The sequence below is a fragment of the Carassius auratus genome, chromosome 4 (assembly GCF_003368295.1).
Source record: "Carassius auratus strain Wakin chromosome 4, ASM336829v1, whole genome shotgun sequence".
Taxonomy (NCBI): domain Eukaryota; kingdom Metazoa; phylum Chordata; class Actinopteri; order Cypriniformes; family Cyprinidae; genus Carassius; species Carassius auratus.
Genome location: NC_039246.1, coordinates 7,086,934 through 7,107,757, shown reverse-complemented (window position 1 = coordinate 7,107,757; position 20,824 = coordinate 7,086,934). Strand labels below are relative to the sequence as shown.

The following is a 20,824-nucleotide window of genomic DNA, read 5'->3' as shown; positions in this document are numbered from 1 at the left end:
TTTGAAAATGACACACTTCCTGCTGCCAGTTGGTGGCGCTATAACTTTGACTCCTAATAGTCACATATATGCGATCGACATCATACAACGAATAATCTGATGCAGTTTGATTAAAATCAGGAAATGTATGTGGATGGTATTAGACACTTCCTGTTTCTCATTTCTCGCCATAATTTCAACACCTCGCCACGAGCAAACCGTTCGAGATATCAAAAATCCCCTGGCAATTTTTCATCCCCAATGTCTTGAGATCATGTTGACCGAATTTGATGGCAATCGGCAAAAAAACCTATGACAAGTATTTCAAATTCCAGAGCATGCGCTTTTTACATAACTCTAAATAGCTGACTTCCTGTTGGGCGGAGCCGAATGACATGCAGTACGAAAGTTGTTCAGCACGATGAGATCTATATGTGTACTGAGTTTCATATTAATACGAGCAAGCATGTGTGAGCTATACATCAACATTTATGACTGTGTTCCAGGGGGCGCCATAGAGCCCCTGTGCCACGCCCGGGTCCCAGCCTCTGCAGGCTCCTAAAGGCCACAGATTCCAAAGTGTGCGCAAATTTTCAAGAGTTTTTGAGTATGGACCCCAAAAGCCCCCACAACTTTGACGAAAAATATGAATACTAAACCCTAAATATCCAACTTCCTGTTGGGCGGAGCCTATGACATGCAGTACAAAAGTTGTTTGGTTTGATGAGATCTACATGTGTACCGAGTTTCGTGTGTCTACGTGCAAGTATGTATGATATATGGCCCTCAGTATTCCAGGGGGCGCTGTAGAGCCCCTGTGCCACGCCCGTGTATCAGTCTCTGCCCGGCCCTAATGGCCGCAGGTTCCAATGTGTGTGCCAATTTTCAAGACTTTTTAAGCATGTTAAGGGCCCCAAAAGCCCCCGAAACCTTGAAGAAAAATAATAATAATAACAAATAATCCTAAGGAAAACAATAGGGCTCTCGCCCTCCAGGCTTGAGCCCTAATAATAACAAATAATCCTAAGGAAAACAATAGGGCTCTCGCCCTCCAGGCTTGAGCCCTAAATAATAATAATAATAATAATAATAATAAAAAATAATCCTAAGGAAAACAATAGGGCTCTCGCCCTCCAGGCTTGAGCCCTAATTATTGGGACCATCCCTAGTCTCTATGGGTCAATGTGCCACCTTTGCATTGTAGTGATGCAGAATTCTGACGGAAATCATATACGTGTTTAGATGTACATCGGATGCCCAGATATTTAATATGTTTCCTATTAGAATCCACATTTGGAAGTGCGCCAGATTTGATGCGTAAAAAACAGATCTTGTGTGAATTTTTGTGTTTGCACATATGCAACAAATTCAGTGTCTAATGTCTGCAAAAAAATCTGATTTTCTGTACCAGTGTGTAAACAGCCATAGTTGTGACTCTCAAACAATCTCTCACATTTTAGAAGGACTTCAATAGATTAAAATTACTATTCATCCCATGTTATGTGCCTCACTCCGCCAACTTGTAGAGATTTGTGCAGTTTTTTACAAGCTGTGTGGAAATGTAACGTATCATAATCAGACAAGTGAAAACAAATGAAAATGTCCCATAAGGGAACTGTATACAAGGAGAAAAGCAGAGGACCTAATACTGAGCCCTGTGGCACACAATACTTGTGTTTGATGAAACATCCTCATTCACACAAACAAAGTTTTAGCAGTCAGATAGATGAGACCTAAACCATGCTAATGATTGTCCATTAATGCCAACATAGTTCTCAAGCTATCCAAGAAAATGTTGTAGTTTATGGTGTCAAAAGGACTAATGACATTAGAAGAAAGTTGTCACTGTAATTGGGAGGTTTCTGTGCTATTATAGGGCTGAAATACTGACTGAAGTACCATTTCTCAGCAAAACTGAACATGGTTGAGGGCACTATAATAAACAAATTATCCTGGTAAAGTGATAAGGGGGTTTGATAACTGCCAGCTGTGCTTGACTGAAGTTTTTTTTAGATGTGTCCTAAAGAAAGCAAACATTTATACTGAATATTGTGAAGTGATTCTGAGATAAGCAACTTCTGTTTCTGTAGCTTAGTGGGTATAGGATATAGCATACATAATGTTGGCTTTTTTTTTTTTGCTTTAAAATGATAGTTCATGCAAAAATGACCTTTCTGTGACTATTTACTTTGACCCCACTTGTTCCAAGCCTGTATGGAAATCAAAATGCATAAGTCAATAGCTACCATCAATTGTTAAGTAACCATTATTCTACAAAATATCTTATTTTGTGTTCAATAGAAAAAAAGTAAATGTTTGGGTGAACTATCCCTTCAATGCTTCAGGTTGGTTTTGATGTAAGTTGCGGAGTGCCATTAAACTTGTGTTAACTTTTATTTGTCTTTTTTCACTTTAGACCAGATGGTGCTGAAAGTGGAGAGCCGAGAACTGAATGAGACGGAGGAGAAAGATCAGTATGAGAAACACCATCATTTCATGACTGGAGAGAATTCCACTCAGAATGAAAAGATTTCCGTTCAGAAAACCACGTCGAATAGTTCTTTTACTTGCCATCAATGTGGTAAGAGTTTCACTCAAAAACAAAGCCTTAAAATCCACATGAGAATTCATACCGGAGAAAAGCCTTTCACCTGTCAACAGTGTGGACTGAGTTTTACACATAAAGAAAACCTTAATACCCACATAAGAGTTCACACTGGAGAAAAGCCTTACAAATGCCAACACTGTGGACAGAGTTTTGCACATAAAGGAAACTGTAATGCCCACATGAGAATTCACACTGGTGAGAAACCTTTTACCTGCACACTTTGTCGGAAGAGCTACTCACGAAAAGAATGTCTCAAGACTCATATGCGAGTTCACATTGGAGAGAAGCCATTTGTATGTGGTCAGTGTGGAAAGAGTTTCAGATGTAAAGAAAACCTCAATCAGCACATGAAGATTCACACAAGAGAGAACTGTTTTAAATGTAATGAGTGTAGGAGAAGTTTCACAGATGGGAATGACCTGATGATTCACTTAAAAACTCACACCAGGGAGAAGCCTTTCATGTGCCATCACTGTGGAAAGGCTTGGACAAGCAAATCAATCCTTGAGATTCACATTAGAACTCACACTGGAGAAAGGCCTTTCACATGTCCACATTGTGAAAAAGGTTTCACACACAAAGGAAACCTTAACATGCACATGAGAATTCACACTGGAGAGAAGCCTTACACATGTCTAAAGTGTGAAAAGAGTTTCACATATCCAAGAGATCTAAAATGTCATTTGCAAACTCATTCTGGAAAGCAACCGTAGTGTTAATCAGTGTGGCAGGATATTTACAAAATACAGCAGTTTCAGAAATCACTTGCACTTCGGAGGAAGACCATTTCCAATCATGTTAATTAAAAACTATCACGCATCATCACTTTTAGAAACACCTGAACTCATACTCATACAGTGAGACCCCAGATTTTAGTACATTTATGACACCGTTCGAATACTGAAAGCGATGTGAGCAAACTTGGTGACCCATATTTAAAATTTGTGCTCTGCATTTAACCGATCCAAGTGCACAAACACGGTATGAACACACACCCAGAGAAATTGCAGCAATATTGCTGTGGCACCTGGGGAGCAGTTGAGGGATTTGGTGCATTGCTCAGTGGTCTCACCTCAGTCATGGTATTGAGGGTGTAAGAAAGTGCTGGTCATTTACTCCCCACACTGACAATTCCAGCCGGACCCGAGACTCAAACCAGTAACAAGTGGAAGAAAAAAGCATCTAAGTATGGTACAAGTCGATAAGCTTTCTGACGTTACCTTACCATTTTTTTTACCTTTTGATCAGAAGGTTCCTAAATTATGGTTAGGTTCACATGAAGACAGGCTGTGTTTGTCTTCTCCACTTTAGTTCTGTTCTCTGGGCTGATGGAGAAAAACACCTTGGGAAAGAATAAAACAGGCTTTGGTTGGCCTACTAGAGGAAAAGTCTTGGGTTCCTGAGAAAAGAATTGCATCTTCAAGTGTGTAAGAGATGTTTCTTGTTTGTGCTCTATAAAATTGTTTCTTTTGTTCTTTAATAAATACAAGTCTGAGTCACATTGCGCTTGTCTACAGTCTCGTAATTTGTGTGCAACGTGTCCTCTGCATAAAGCCAGGCTCACACTTTGTGATTTTTAAAAGTCCTTTAGGATTGTACTTGTCAGACTGTACAAACATGATGATCATGTCACACTGTGGGATCTCTGTTGTCATTAATGTCCGACTCTACGGCAGTCAAGACACGTTAAAAATAGGTGTGAGCAAGAAAACATGTCCCGAGATTTACATTATCAACTCGTACACATTCAGTGACTTTGAATTTGTGCATTTAGTAGAAATCTCTAGCATTAATTCTGATCATGGCTAGTCTTGAAAAATTAAGACAGTTTGACGTTTATCTTAGGGAAAATCACACTGAAGGTCTGTGTGCCAAATCATGTGATTTCCAGAATTTCGTCTGAGGTAAAATGTTATCGCAATGGTCATTATTGGCTGTCGGTGAACATCTCAAACCAGCGATCAAAGACTACAGATTTTAGTATAGTCTTATAGAAATCATTTAGGATTTTTCAAAATTTGTCTCAGACGATGAAACATTGGCCGAAATCTCACAGTTTGAGCCGGGCTTAACAGAACATTGTCACCCACTCACTTACTCTGTATCTGGATGCATGAACTGTTGCAGTTTATTCAGTGAATGTTTGGCAATGCACATATACGTGTTTTAATATATTTCCACTTTTTCTTATCACACTTTTCAAAAAAAGAAACGCTCAATGGAATCATTTCTTCTGGATGTTTTTTTTTTTTCTGAGTATTTGTCCCTCCTATTTGTTTTGCCAATAAACAGAGATCCCAAGAAAAAAGTAATGTCTTTTCCTTCCTGTGGGTAGTGATCTGTACATTTAGGAGTTTTTTTTCTTCTTGTTTTTCTTAGTATTGACTGATGGAGCAAGAAAGTGGTCTATTTCTTGTTATTGTGATGTAAAATAAAATAAATATATGAACAATTTTAAAAATAAAGACACCAGGAGATTTCATTGAATCCAAACACACATTCAGCCCCCTTTCCTTTCCTGCAGATTCCTTTATATGTCACTGATACATCATCCTCTTAATTCAGCCTCCCAATAACTGCGTCCAGACAGATGCTCCCTACACTGGACAAGACGCTTGTTAAATCTCTCTGGATGATCTGGGTAAGGCTGATCCTCGTCCACATATGTCACCTTACTGTTCTCCTCCAACAGAATGAGCTTAGTGTTTGCTGTATCTGGATCCAGAAAAGAACAAGAATTACAAATATAAGAAGCTATAGCAATATTAACGACAAACAAAAACTAATTAATTTAGGCTAAAACCAAACTGAAACCAATGTTGAGTCTCTCATTCGACACAAAATCAAATGTTTCCATATCCACGATGTATGTGAATGCCAAATGATTATAAAAATAGCCTAGCTATGTTTACAGTGTTTATTATAGCCTAAGTGAGAAAGTGGTGTTCTTTAAAGGGGTCATGACATGGGTTTTTTTATTTTATTATTATGGTCCCCAAGGTGCAATTATAGTATTACTATAGTAAAAAAAAAAAAAAAACTTTTAAAATGTAGTGAATTATGACATTTTCCCACCCTGTTTCTCATCCTTTGATTCAAACAGTCTGTTTTGGGTTGTTTCCCCTTTAAGAGTTCAGTGTTAACGCCCACTGTTATGATTGGCTAACGACATTTGACAGAACATTTGCGGATTGAGCGTAACTGTTTAGTAGCGGGTGATGCATTCGAAGCGATGGCTCTTGCGATGATAAAACCTTATATGTTTGAGCCGGAATCAGATGAGGAATCAGAGGAAAATGAACCATCACCACAACAACGAACACTGGATCAGCCCGTGTCCACATGGAAAGTGAAACTATTTTGAATTAATAAAAAAATTGTAACCCGAGACACTTGAAAACGGATTATTGTTGCATAATTATTCTATAGCTTAATATGCTAACAGTTTAACATTATTTACCTAATTTCAATGAAATGATGGGGTGTACCAAGGACAAAAATGCATGAACAGGCCATATTTGAAGATGCAGCATTGATGAGGCAACATTTTTAATCCTACTAGAAAGGCGACATATTTTCAAGATTCTCTTATACAAATGTGTTTATATTAGCCAGTGATTAAAAGTAATATTGTTAATACCCTTAAATGACAATTCTACATTTTCCCTGACGTCAGGATCTTTCGGCAGCGTATTCAAAGATGTTGTTTGTCCACAGCCAGGAACAGCACATCTGCATGGCATTGTAATTTTCCTGTACACAGACCCACTCGCTGTCCGTCGACTGAACACTTGTGAGGCGCGCGGCTCGACAACGATCCGAAATGAGCGTAGTTGTCTGGTGCTGGAGGCGGTCATATGCAAATGGTTGGAACGTCACTTCGCACCGTGACGTCACTTCTTACCATGGATCCAGAACGAGCTGTATTCCCAGCTAACACAGTTACGTTGTGACGACGTAACTGGACCAGACCATATTCGTTGCAGCGACATCCCAAATAACGTTCCAGCGACGTAACTTTGTGATTCCCATATCCGTCGTGGCGACGTTATAGTGGAACGTCGCTGGAACGTGAGGAGTACGTCCCAGCGACCAAACTGGCACGTTATGAGAACGTTACTATAAAGTACCATATTGGTCGCAGCGACGTACCATATAACGTTCCAGTGACGTAACTTTGTGATTCCCATATCCGTCGTGGCGACGTTATAGTGGAACGTCGCTGGAACGTGAGGAGTACGTCCCAACGACCAAACTGTCACGTTATGAGGACGTTCCTATAAAATACCATATTGGTCTCAGCGACGTACCACATAACGTTCCAGTGACGTAACTTTGTGATTCCCATATCCGTCATGGCGACGTTATAGTGGAACGTCGCTGGAACGTGATGAGTATGTCCTGACGACCAAACTGGCACGTTATGAGGACGTGACATTACAGGATCATATTGGTAATTCATATTTTCACCTCACCATTACCTTGAAATACATAAAGAACTAATCAACTCAATCCATCTCTGGTGCAAAAATAAACCTTATGTAATCTAATTATAGGGGATTCATAGTTAATACATTATTTACATACACGCAATGCAAACAAATACAAAAACATTACATTCTAATATAAAATAGACAAAAACACACTGCATTCATTCACAAATCAATATTTATTCAGCACTACTTTCTACAAATACGAAGCCAAAACATTTTGAACATCGCACCTGTTCTTTAAACATGCAAAATGTTACTAAGTTATGAGCACAGAAGACTAAACACATCAATTCATAGATTACACAATATAAACAATAGAAAATTTTTGTCTTAAAGATGGGGAGATGGTTAATGACGTTATTAGTGAAAATTAAAAATAATTATCAGTAAACTTATTGATACAACATAATTTAGTGCAACAAAAAATACATGATAAATAGATATGAAACAATTCAGCAGATACTGCACAGAGATACTGCACAAAGTAAAACTGTGAGCGTCGTATATGAGGCTCCTGGTATAAATGTCTGATGGTGATGTGCTTTAATTACACGACATGCAGGAAAAAATTTAGGCTAATTCATGCGCACGATTTTCTATTTCATTCCCTCGATTTGCTAAAACGTGTACACTATTTATACATCAAGAGAACGAATTAGTAAATTGTGCATACGATTTAGCAAATCAATGAAATGTAAAAGTAATCGTGCACGTTTTAGTACATAGAGGGAACGAATTAGTAAATCATGGACATGATTTCTTTCTTTTTCTTTCATGTCATGATCAGGGCTCTGTGCTCACTATCAGAGGATAAAACTAAACAATAAAGCAATTACCAAAGAACCATAATTTTTGAGCTTCTCAGAAGAAAAACATTCATAAAGCGTAAAGATATGAAAAATTAACAATATAGAGATTTCTAGCATCTCTCCTGTATTATTTGTCCCACCCGAAAAAACAAATTCTTTTAAGAAAATAAGCATATCGACTTTCTCAGAAGAATCTGTGATCTGTGATTACTGACTGTGGAGAAGACTCTTTCAGACAGTGCTGAGGAGGCAGAGTTAGGTGCTGGACAGCTGATAGAGAAGAGGAAGAGGGTGTTTCTTACCCCAGCAGCAGAAGACAGGCTCTTCTGAGGGAAGGACAGGAGGCTTGATGCAGTGTTTTGCTGTAGAACAAGGCTTCTTCTCAGCACCTGATCTTCTTCAGAAAAGAGTTCCTCTAGTGTAGAGTCAGACACTCAGACTTCTTGCAAACTGGAATCTTTTAATAACATTTAGCATATTATTGTAGTCATGTTCATTGTTTTTATTATAACACATGGCAAGCTTATGAGAAAATTGTTAAACGTGTTCTTCCTCCTCTTCTTCATCCTGGACCTGCACTGTCAACATCCTCTGAGCTGAAAGGGAGGTTCATCTTGTTAATGTTGCTCATGTATGTTCACAACCAGTCAAAAATCTGGAATATTTTCTTTATGGTTTTCAAGAGAAGTCTCTTCTACTCACCAAGGCTAGATTAATTTGATAAAAAAATTTTTTTTAAAGTAATTGTAAAAAAAATAAATAATAGAAAACAGAAAGAAAGAAATAACAGTTTTCATACTCTTTTTTGAATATACTTAAACATATTTATTGAAATAATTATAAGGCAAAGCTGAATTTTTCAGTAACTTTACTCCAGTCTTCAGTGTCACATGATCTTTTTCATATACTGATTTGCTGATCGGGAAACATTGCTGATTATCACAAATCAGTGCATTTACATGCACCCAATCGCATTATTGCCGCTAAGATCAAAGTGTACATCTGCTCATGACATACATGATGTGAATCACATCTGCAGTTAGCTTACTACGGTTGTTAGTTCCACTGAACTCTATTGGTAAAGAAGGAACTTGTGACCAAAGTTGGTTTTATGGAAACGCACCCCATATTAGAAATGATGGGGAAGAAAACTTAGCATTTCTGGAAAGTTGAATTTTTTCTTCATTATTATTTTATAAAACACAAAGTTCAAAACATTGAAAAAAAGGTAATCTTTTGTAAAATTACAAAAGTCTTCTCTACCACTGGTTTTCAATTTTATGCATTCTTGCTATTAGCCAACCACCCCCAAATAAAATAAATAAATAAAATAAATAATAAATAAATATAACTGTAGTGTAGACAAAATGTTTGGGCAGCACAACTGTTTCCAACACTGATAATAATCAGAAAAATGTATTGAGCAGTAAATCATCATATTAGAATGATTTCTGAAGATCATGTGACACTGAAGACTGGAGTAATTAATGCTGAAAATATAGCTGTGCATTATAGAAATAAATTAAACTTTTAAAATATATTTAAAACTTTTGACCAGTTGTGTACATTGCCACATTTAAATGAAAACTCAACTTGTAATAAACAAAGCACACATTCTCAAAGAACTTACATTCTGGTGATAACTTCCTTCCCGCACTGCTGTCAGTTCCCTTCAGTCATTCCCAGACCTCCTTGTTTTTAATCTTTCCCTCAAATCTACAGAAACAAACATCATTTTACAGACAATTTGGATAAGTCACGAATTGCAATAGTTATATAACTATAATCACAATGCTAAATTATATATATATATATATATATATATATATATATATATATATATATATATATATAATTATAAATATATATTGAATCGGCACACAAGTATCGGGATAGTATTGAATTGGCAGATTAGCGTATCATTCCAGCCCTAGTTACTACAGTCAAAACAATGAAACTCTCTTCAAGAGCGCACAATAACTGATATTTAAAACTGTTAAAAGAAAAGGCTCAAAATATTGCACACATATAATACACAACAATATCTCTTCTTTTGGTGTTTTGAACATTTCTGTGAGTAATGCTACACGCTGTGACTCTGTGTTGCTTCAAGTGCATCATTCTGTGCACTGGTTGTGTTTACGTGCTGCACGCTGTATAGGAGCCATTCCCTTTCGAATTATAAAACATTAGCACAATGATAGATTCTTGTTCTGTCCCATCTACCACATGTTGCTGCCTTCATTACTGTGCTATACATTTAAAAGAAATGTATTTTACACACACATACATTATACACACACACACACACACACACACACACACACACATATATATATAGACGGTTTCAACGGCAACAACATAAACAAACGTTACTGCGCATGCGCGCTTTTGTGGACCTAACCTAACCGGTAGACTTCCAAATAGAATCAATAACAACAGCCAAGTCCCTCTAGAGTAGATATTTTTTGATAACAAACAAAATATGTTTGCTGCGTGGATCAGGCGGACTTAATGAAAATGCAAATTCATCCTTTGCCAGCAGGAGATGTTTTAAAGCATAGACATAAAGTGCGAGAAATAGAGGTTTCCCCAGTAACAGCTGTAAACGAAGCAGAGCTGGTACGCTCACACTCTGCTTTATCAGGCATATAACATGCAAGTCTTCCTTCAGAAATACAGCGATATAAAAACACCTGTGCCTCGTTTTGATATTTAAACATATAAATGTTAGGAATTATTAAACGTGCAGTACGTAACGTTACTCATGTTTATTCAACGAAGCCTTTTTGAAAATCGATCAGTTTTAAAATTGTGGCGAGTCTCCAAAAATAAATAAATGTATGGGAAACATCCCGCACCACAACCACCTGAGCCCAACTTCAGTCTACTCATCAGTTTGAGACCAAAAGTTTGGACACACCTTCTCATTCAAAGAGTTTCCTTTATTTTCATGACTATGAAAATTGTAGATTCACACTGAAGGCATCAAAACTATGAATTAACACATGTGGAATTATATATGGAATTATATACATAACAAAAAAGTGTGAAACAACTGAAAATATGTCATATTGTAGGTTCTTCAAAGTAGCCACCTTTTGCTTTGATTACTGCTTTGCACACTCTTGGCTTTCTCTTGGTGAGTTTCAAGAGGTAGTCACCTGAAATGGTCTTCCAACAGTCTTGAAGGAGTTCCCCGAGAGATGCTTAGCACTTGTTGGTCCTTTTGCCTTCTGTCTGTGGTCCAGCTCACCCCTAAACCATCTCGATTGGGTTCAGGTCCGGTGACTGTGGGGGCCAGGTCATCTGGCGCAGCACCCCATCACTCTCCTTCTTGGTCAAATAGCCCTTGATGCCTTCAGTGTGAATCTACAATTTTTATAGTCATAAAAATAAAGAAAACTCTTTGAATGAGAAGGTGTGTCCAAACTTTTGGTCTTTACTGTAAAATATATATTTTACAGTTTTTTTTTATATATATATATATATATATATATATATATATATATATATATATATATATATATATATATATATATACACACACACACACACACACACACACACACACACACACACTTTTGCACTTCCTGTCATACCAGTGACTGGGTGTTACTGCAATAGACTTTGCAGCATTAAGGTTAACGATTAATCGATTATTTGATCATTAATTTAAACGACGATCAATCATGGAAATGATTGAAAATTGACATCCCTACACAGAAGTATAGAAAATTCTACATTGATTTAAACATTTTTTTTGCAAAAAACGACACTGATATCGGATCAGAATTACTGTCTCTTCTCATAGTGACAGCCAATCACATTAGTTTTCTGGTATTGCATGCACTTGATTGGCTTGCGTCTGCGCTTGGGTATTTGCATAAGATGTTCTGACTGGAGGACGGCTGCATTGGCGCTTGAGAAGTCTTCAACTTCTATTTAGAATTAATTTCTAGAATTAATTTCACCATCCTTGACGTCACTTCATTTAAAAGTAAACGAGAGGCGTTGACGCCCCGTGTGATGGGGCGTTATATGTCTGGATACCGCTGCACAAATCTTTCAACAACGAGAAATGTAGTTCCTGCACGGACTTACATCCAGGACAGCAGAATGGTCAGGATGACCTGAAACACATAACCAACTGAAATCAATTTAAAAGTATTTAGTCTTGCCTGAGTGATGCTGAAACAACCAGGTTTAGTTTTTCACCCAGGAGAAACTTCTTCCTGTGGAACAGTCTCCATGAAGAATGATCTCTTGATCCTGGATCCTTGCTGCCATCCACACAGAGATGATTTGGAGGATATGTGGTTGTGTCTAAAGGGTAATGAATCAATGTTACAAGAATACTGATAGCAGCACTATTGATCCTGTAACTTATGTAAATGTTTTCAGTACCGAACAAGTCAGGAACCAAATTAGTACCAGTTCTTGAAACCCATCTCTACTTGTAACAGTTGTCTTGTTGCTGCTGCCCAGACTGTCTCTTCCCCTGATGATAAATATATGTGTTCATTTTAAAGCAATAAATAATACATTTAAATTACTAGGTGGTAACAAATATATTTCCTTATAAGGAACTCACTGAATCATGGACTCAACTGGTGGTTGTCAGGCCCTAAGAAAGTGAACAATTTGTTTACTTTTTGTGAAACGAAAGTATCAGATCAATTTGAGAATTAAACTAGCATTAAAAAGCATGCATGTGAAAAACACCATCAACACCAATAATGAACAGATGACAGAATTTACAAGTCTGCCACTTGAGGGAGAAAAGGGGAAATTATTAATCCCACATAACGTTACACTGAACATGATTTCGGCAGGCTCGGTCTAATTAACGTTAAACTTTATATTTAACGTTATATCGGATTATATTCAAGTTCACAGCATGGCTAGCATGAGCATCATCAAGCTCGAGCAGCAGGTATTCAAACAAACTAATTAACGTTACTACGGTTAAAAAATTTATTATTAGAAAGTTAATACTGTATAGTTTATAGTGATACATTTCAAATAATTTAAAACAGGTAAGGTTATATTCGATTTTAACAGTTACCGTTACCTTAGACCACCTCTAAGACTGCTTTTGAGCTAATTAACCAAACAGAGCATTTATTTATTAAATTGAAAGAGAAAACCTACAAAAATACAAAACACTACTCCTCTTTGATGGCATTTAACGTTATATCAGTTAAAATCTATGAATAAAAGTAGATTTATAGGACTTACCTTTCCTCCGTGTCCGTCTGCTGGAAGTTGACCGTTACAAAATGACGGGCACGCGCACGTCGCGCACTTCACTCAGAAAGTGACGTGCGCTGCTAGTTTATGGTTTAAATGTTAATTTGTCCCGTACTCTCTTTCATTAACAAACATTATCACCATTTGCTAAGTAAATTGTTTATTTTATTGTTCTTAAACTGATGGCATATATATATATATATATATATATATACAGTATTGTTCAAAATAATAGCAGTACAATGTGACTAACCAGAATAATCAAGGTTTTTAGTATATTTTTTATTGCTACGTGGCAAACAAGTTACCAGTAGGTTCAGTAGATTGTCAGAAAACAAACAAGACCCAGCATTCATGATATGCACGCTCTTAAGGCTGTGCAATTGGGCAATTAGTTGAAAGGGGTGTGTTCAAAAAAATAGCAGTGTCTACCTTTGACTGTACAAACTCAAAACTATTTTGTACAAACATTTTTTTTTTCTGGGATTTAGCAATCCTGTGAATCACTAAACTAATATTTAGTTGTATGACCACAGTTTTTTAAAACTGCTTGACATCTGTGTGGCATGGAGTCAACCAACTTGTGGCACCTCTCAGCTGTTATTCCACTCCATGATTCTTTAACAACATTCCACAATTCATTCACATTTCTTGGTTTTGCTTCAGAAACAGCATTTTTGATATCACCCCACAAGTTCTCAATTGGATTAAGGTCTGGAGATTGGGCTGGCCACTCCATAACATTAATTTTGTTGGTTTGGAACCAATACTTTGCCCGTTTACTAGTGTGTTTTGGGTCATTGTCTTGTTGAAACAACCATTTCAAGGGCATGTCCTCTTCAGGTATTTTAACATATGCAAACTGATCCATGATCCCTGGTATGCGATAAATAGGCCCAACACCATAGTAGGAGAAACATGCCCATATCATGATGCTTGCACCTCCATGCTTCACTGTCTTCACTGTGTACTGTGGCTTGAATTCAGAGTTTGGGGGTCGTCTCACAAACTGCCTGTGGCCCTTGGACCCAAAAAGAACAATTTTACTCTCATCAGTCCACAAAATGTTCCTCCATTTCTCTTTAGGCCAGTTGATGTGTTCTTTGGCAAATTGTAACCTCTTCTGCAAATGCCTTTTTTTTAACAGAGGGACTTTGCGGGGGATTCTTGAAAATAGATTAGCTTCACACAGACGTCTTCTAACTGTCACAGTACTTACAGGTAACTCCAGACTGTCTTTGATCATCCTGGAGGTGATCATTGGCTGAGCCTTTGCCATTCTGGTTATTCTTCTATCCATTTTGATGGTTGTCTTCCGTTTTCTTCCACGTCTCTCTGGTTTTTCTCTCCATTTTAAGGCATTGGAGATCATTTTAGCTGAACAGCCTATCATTTTTTGCACCTCTTTATAGGTTTTCCCCTCTCTAATCAACTTTTTAATCAAAGTACGCTGTTCTTCTGAACAATGTCTTGAACGACCCATTTTCCTCAGCTTTCAAATGCATGTTCAACAAGTGTTGGCTTCATCCTTAAATAGGGGCCACCTGATTCACACCTGTTTCTTCACAAAATTGATGACCTCAGTGATTGAATGCCACACTGCTATTTTTTTGAACACATCCCTTTCAACTAATTCAACTAATTGCCCAATTGCACAGCCTTAAGAGCGTGCATATCATGAATGCTGGGTCTCATTTGTTTTCTGAGAATCTACTGAACCTACTGGTAACTTGTTTGCCACGTAGCAATAAAAAAAATACGAAAAACCTTGATTATTCTGGTTAGTCACATTGTACTGCTATTATTTTGAACAATACTGTATATATATATATATACACACATATAATTATTTTAACATGCTTGATTAATTTTTTTGTATATTTCCCAAAGAATATGCTGTTCAAATGGTATCTTAATAATAATAATACATCTAGTGCAATAATATTAAAAGTTATCTGAAGACCAGCTGACCACGTCGCTACAACGTCCCCAATGGGACTAACTAGCGACGTCTTTTGAGTACGTGCCCACGACGTTTCTGGGAAGTTAGCCAAGATTTTAAAAAATGGAACTTTACCACGACGTCCTCACAACGTTGCCATAAAGTAATGTCGCGCTGACCAAAAGACGACTAACTGGCAACGTCCTCACAACGTTCTGTGTTTGCTGGGTTTAGAGCTTGATTAAATAAATGGCTCGTTTATAATGGGGAGGACGTCTTAAGCTATGAAACTTGCAGGACGTTTTAATGGTACAAAGACCTCTTATATTCCAAAAGATCAAGGCAAATTTGGTTTCTCATTTCATGACCCCTTTAAAAAATAATCTCTTTAAAGTATTAGGACATCTGGGATATTATGAAAAGTAATCCAAACTATAATAGCCTAGCCTACATATTTAAAAATTGTATCATATATTGCTGCCACAACAACCATTTAAATTTTTTGTGTGTTTTCTTCTCGTTCCCATTTTTTGTTTGCTGTGGTGATGCTACGATGAAATATTGTTCTTGTAAATACTTTCCAGCATTTCAGACAGACAGATCTGATGGTGCAATCAAGTGTAGCAGTGATCGTTGATTAGCCATAGGCAGATCTGCTTGCCGGTTAGCATAAGTTACTCTTTTTACAAGTAAATGAATACTCGATAGTCCTGCCCTCTTCCCATAACTCATAAAAAGTTCTCTCAGGCAGGTTTTAAGATTACAATATTAGTATTTCAGATTGTGAGGAAGATTGTAATCTAAAGATTCTAATTGCTTTAATTGAACTGACTTCAAATTAAATTAGTTTATACTTCATCAACGGTTCATCCAATGAACGTTAAAATCAGTATATCTTTACAATTCTGTTTATATTACTTCATGGACATGAAAATACAAACAGCTTGAACATGTATAAGCTACGAGCTAGATAGTACAGGATCTGGGCAAAGTTTAATCTTAAAATACACCACACAGGACAATACGTCTTTATAAATGACACAAAGATGTATTGAGCTACTCTATTACATGGATCTAAAACCTAATGAACACATACATACACTCACACACATACTGTCATACTTACGAGTATGACAACGGAATATAGTCCCAGGAGTATGTTATTTGTTAGATTGCACCAAGAACATTTCAAAAGCAAAGATGTCTTATCTTTACTGCTTAAGATCAATTTGCACTTAATTCAGCAAGAAATTAAGCTTGTTTGTTTTACTTGCATTTGCGATGAATTCGAACAAATGCACGGCATTCAGAAGTGCTGGAGATCCGCTTGTTGCCTCATCTTAGGGAATCCCCGCACCTCAGATTGGTTTCAGATCTGTCGTTTGGAGGACGTCTTTTTGGAAAAGCCTCCTGGTGATTGGTTCGTTGTCTGGTTACGTAGAGCTTCAGAATTTCTTCGGAGAGTTTTCGATGTTTGCAAGACTTCAAAGATTCTTGGCAATCATGAAGTTTTGAGTTCTGGATGACAAGAATGCTAGCAGTGTGTTGGAGTAGGTAGTTCAGGCCATGGCAAAGAAGGAAGCGTGCTGAATTAGTTCAGGCATTGGGGTTTTATCCAATCGGATTTGGTCCATCCCATGATGCGCTCTTCCAATCCACTTGTTGCAAGGCGGAGCATGCATTCCTTAACATTCCTTAACATGACCATTAATTATTGATGAGTCCTGCTTAAAATGTTAACTCCTTTTGAGTAGATAGGCTGACACGGAAACAGGAAACCAACTCAGGATATCGATGTCACATGATTAGCTCATGATTTGTTTTTCTGATAGTGGGAGTATTTAACAACTGATGTTCTCTGTTGTGGAATCAACGTTATCACTTCTCCTAATGCTGACATAGGTTTTTAGTAATTATTCTCCTTGACAGAGAATGGGTCCAAACAATTTGAGCATTTAGTTAATTATTTATAGTGTTCAGATTATGCAGAAGTGCTTTTTAAAGTGAACGTTAGTTCATTTTGCTAGCATTTACCATAAATTTTGGAAAAATTAAAAAGCCTTTTTCCTTATCTTAAAAAAATTGAAATTTGGTAGAGTACAATTGTTACTCATAATAATTAAAATCATTAATTGTTGTTATTTACGACTAATTTGTGTGTCTGTGCACATGTATTCATACTCTATTTTTTGTACTTGATGTTAATAGCATTACGTAAGTTGCGTTACATTTCACATAATAAAATCAAGCTATTCCCTCGTTACTTGTTCATGTGTTAAATACATATTTATCTTGTTTTTTGTCTTTTGTTTTTTGGCATCTTTGTGATAAAGCACACTGCAGACAATGAAGCCCATGATGTAGGAATTGTGCTAGGAGGTGTGGCAGGACCTCGACAGCATGGCTTTTGCAACATCAATGTTGTTTGTTCTAATTTATGCTCTTAACCTGCACTACACCACTAAGTTGTGTTTTACTTTTGAAATTCTGCAAAAACTCATCATGGTGTTGGATGGAGGTGAATTCTCTATCAAGGGCCAAAATTCCAAATCTAAACTTCATCACTGAGTCGGACCGCTTTTTGAATGACTGCTGAGACTATAAACGATCAACCTCAGAAAATTCCAACAGCCTTTATGCAAGACACCACTGCAGAGGGTAAACCATTATCTTGTTGTTTAGACTGTTCCCCTTTGCCTACTCTTGTTTCTTTATCCTTTTTGTTTGAATTTGGCCCTTCTTTGGACTGGCTCAGAAGTTGATTGATTAGAGAGCTGAATCTATGACACATGGATGAACTAGCATAAATAAGATACACTGTTTATATTTTGGGTAAGAGTCAGATACTGTATGTCAAATTTTTTTACATACATTTCAGTTAAAACATGAAGAGGAGGATTACAATTTAGACAGTGCTCTTTGGCCAACTTATAGGAGCAAGTCTTTGTAACGAATGCACGCAGGAAACGAGAGATCCAATTGCATTGTTTTAATGGGGTAATCCAAAATCAAAATCCAAAAACAGGGAAAGCAGTCCAAAGACAAAAAACAAGAAACATGAAAAAACACAAGGGAATACGAAAAAGCCGGATGACGGAAAACAAGGACTCCATGAAACAGACTGGTTTATAGACATGTGAATATGATGAAAGTGGAGACAGCTGAGTGCAATTAATATGTGTGCAATTAACAGTGGTGAAAGGGACAAGGCTTTGTGGGAAATGTAGTGCCTGCAGTGGAGTGACTATGGGGAAGTGCGACCACTAGTGTACACCCAGGGAAACACAGACCAGACACTGTGACATTACCTCCCCTCTAAGGAGCAGCTACCAGATGGTCAATCTAACACAAGAACAAACCAAGTAAAACAGAGACCAGGAGGGAGATGGACTGGTGGATAAGGGGGAGGGACGGGGGCCAGGTCCATAGAGGGAAACAGAGACAGGAAGTGAAAAAAAAAACCCAACAAGAAGACCACCACAGTGGGATTGATGGCACAGGAGAGTAAGTCTGGTTAGGTAAGCCTAAAATAGAGAACAATAACAGGTTAACCCCTTACTAGTAACCCCCCTTTTTTTGGCATGGAGACAGAAATGACATACCCAAAATAAAAAGGTTTTTGCTCATTATTCTTTCTGACTAGATACATAATCAACCTTTTTTCACAAAGCTGACACTTCAAAGTTTACTGATCAGGAATCAGAATCACTCAGGACTGTTATGATAATAGAGATATATAAGCTCAAACATAAAAACAAAAATAAAAATATTAAAAACATATTTTTTAAAATGATATTAGTTTGAAAATACAGTGTAGCTAAAGCCACAAGTCTTCCAAAACTTCATAAAAAATTTCATAATAGAATCTGTAAAACTGTGAATATTATTAAATATTTTCTAAGGCCATGTCGTGTGTTTTTAGAGAAGGTTAATCAGATTGATTTATGGCCCTTGTCATCTCTGTAAGATCTCACATGTAAACATTCCTGTGCTCTTTGTGTATGTTTCACTGTTGAAAGCTGCCCGATTCATTATTCTATTGTTTTCACCAAACGAGTCTTTCACACCTCCGCCAGATATGACACATTTTCCACATTATTCTTTTAGCATTATTCTTTTGTTTTTATTCCACCTTTATTAGCCTTGATTGTGGTTTTTCAGGCTTTACAAAGACACAAAGCAGCGATCTCACTTCAGTATGTTTGCATTTAGCCCTTATTTATCAAAAGTCTTACTATAAAAATACAACAAAACATTTTCTTACGACCTTACGTGAATTATTGTGACAAAAATGCATTATGAAGAAGAAATACACCTGCTAGTAGCATTGGAGCTAACGTTAGCATCAAGCTACATCAGACAATTTATGAAATTATTAGTACACTTTTACTCAAAAATCACTTTAAACCCTGATCGAGTGTTTATAATAACTTCCTTTAGCGATCAGGGGTGGAATTTGGTCGTTTACTGTTGTAAAAATATGCTATTTATAGCCTTTTACATCGCTGCACAAGTTAGCATTTCAGATGTACATTTTCAATTTTTTTTATAAAAACGCCCCAGATCTCAAGAAAATCTCATATCAAGCTTTACTATCGTAATCGGGGGTTTATTATTCGGATATTTCGTGTGTACAGAGGTATTTCAGTGTTTTTGTGATAAGAAATGAACCAGGAAGTGCACAGGAAGCATGTGACACGATGTGGCGGTGTACGGTTATGACACTCTAAGATTGACAATGGCGAAGGACCAATCGGAGTCTGAGTGACACACAGCACAAGCTTACAGCACTGCAAACACAACAGATCGCTGGGAGAGGCTGTTTATCATCAGATCGCGTAAATCAGTGGAAAATGAATAGAAATGACGATTCTGAAGAAATATGAAGTAATATGAAGTTTGAAGAAATATGAAGTAAACATCAGTAAATATATATATATATATATATCCATAAATCTCCGCAGATATGCATCTTTGGTCTATAAATCCTTCGGAAAATTGTTTTGGATGTGGTTTAATTCGATTTACTACAATTTAATTGCAAGCCGCTTCACTTCAAGCTATATTTTACCAAAAAGCTGTAGTTCAAGTCATTATTTACATTGAATATAGTCAAAACACTTTTTTGGGATTTTTGGTTTACTTTTTCGTCACTTTCTTTGTTCCCAGCTCGCGCCAAGCTTTTTGAACTATTTATGAATGAGTAACCGTAATGACGTCATTGCCCAAGGGGTTTTCCAGTCATTGGGAATTCCGTGCGGCTCATTATAAGCAGAAGCGTGCGCGCTTTTATGGAAAAGTTTATTTGTTGTCTTTAGGAGTATTCTTCTTCATTTTTGAGACCCTTTTCTTGGTATTGTCAAGGGAAATGCAGGTGAGTGAAGTGTTTTTTCTCTCGTGCACAGTTTTTTGATTGATAGCGGCCTTTTCTCCTCTGTTAGGCTGAAGAGGTGTTGTCCTTTGGGCTTCACCTATTTTCTTTTTGTGTTGATAGTGTCGCGGGGGAGCGGTTAGTGTTAGCTGCGAAAGCAGTTATCCTGGGAGCACGTCCGTAGGCTATTGGGTGGTCGTCTATTTGGCCTCTCAAACCTACTGGTTTTCAGTGCATAAAAACCCGCCGCAGAACCTGCGTGAAGACTAGGAATTTAGTGAGACGGGTGAGATTGTGTAAGGCAGGTACAGATAGAGGGGTGCATTGGTTTGCTTCGTGTTTTTGCTGTGCGCTATTCTGAATCACCAC

The 20,824-nt window shown here is 37.2% G+C and overlaps 1 protein-coding gene and 1 long non-coding RNA gene across 2 annotated transcripts; one reads left to right on the top strand and one right to left on the bottom strand.

The window, feature by feature from the left end:
• The first annotated feature begins 2,220 nt into the window (after positions 1–2,220).
• Positions 2,221–4,156, top strand: LOC113057633 (gastrula zinc finger protein XlCGF8.2DB-like). Its single transcript, XM_026225077.1, has one exon. It carries the CDS (start codon positions 2,401–2,403, stop codon positions 3,298–3,300), a length of 900 nt encoding a protein of 299 aa, XP_026080862.1. The 5' UTR covers positions 2,221–2,400; the 3' UTR covers positions 3,301–4,156.
• A 4,285-nt stretch (positions 4,157–8,441) lies between these two features.
• Positions 8,442–11,109, bottom strand: LOC113057719 (uncharacterized). The gene is made up of 3 exons (XR_003277870.1): positions 11,054–11,109; positions 9,520–9,605; positions 8,442–8,485 (listed from the first exon to the last, which is right to left on the bottom strand). It is a non-coding gene; the product is annotated as an uncharacterized LOC113057719 (long non-coding RNA).
• Positions 11,110–20,824: the final 9,715 nt, after the last annotated feature.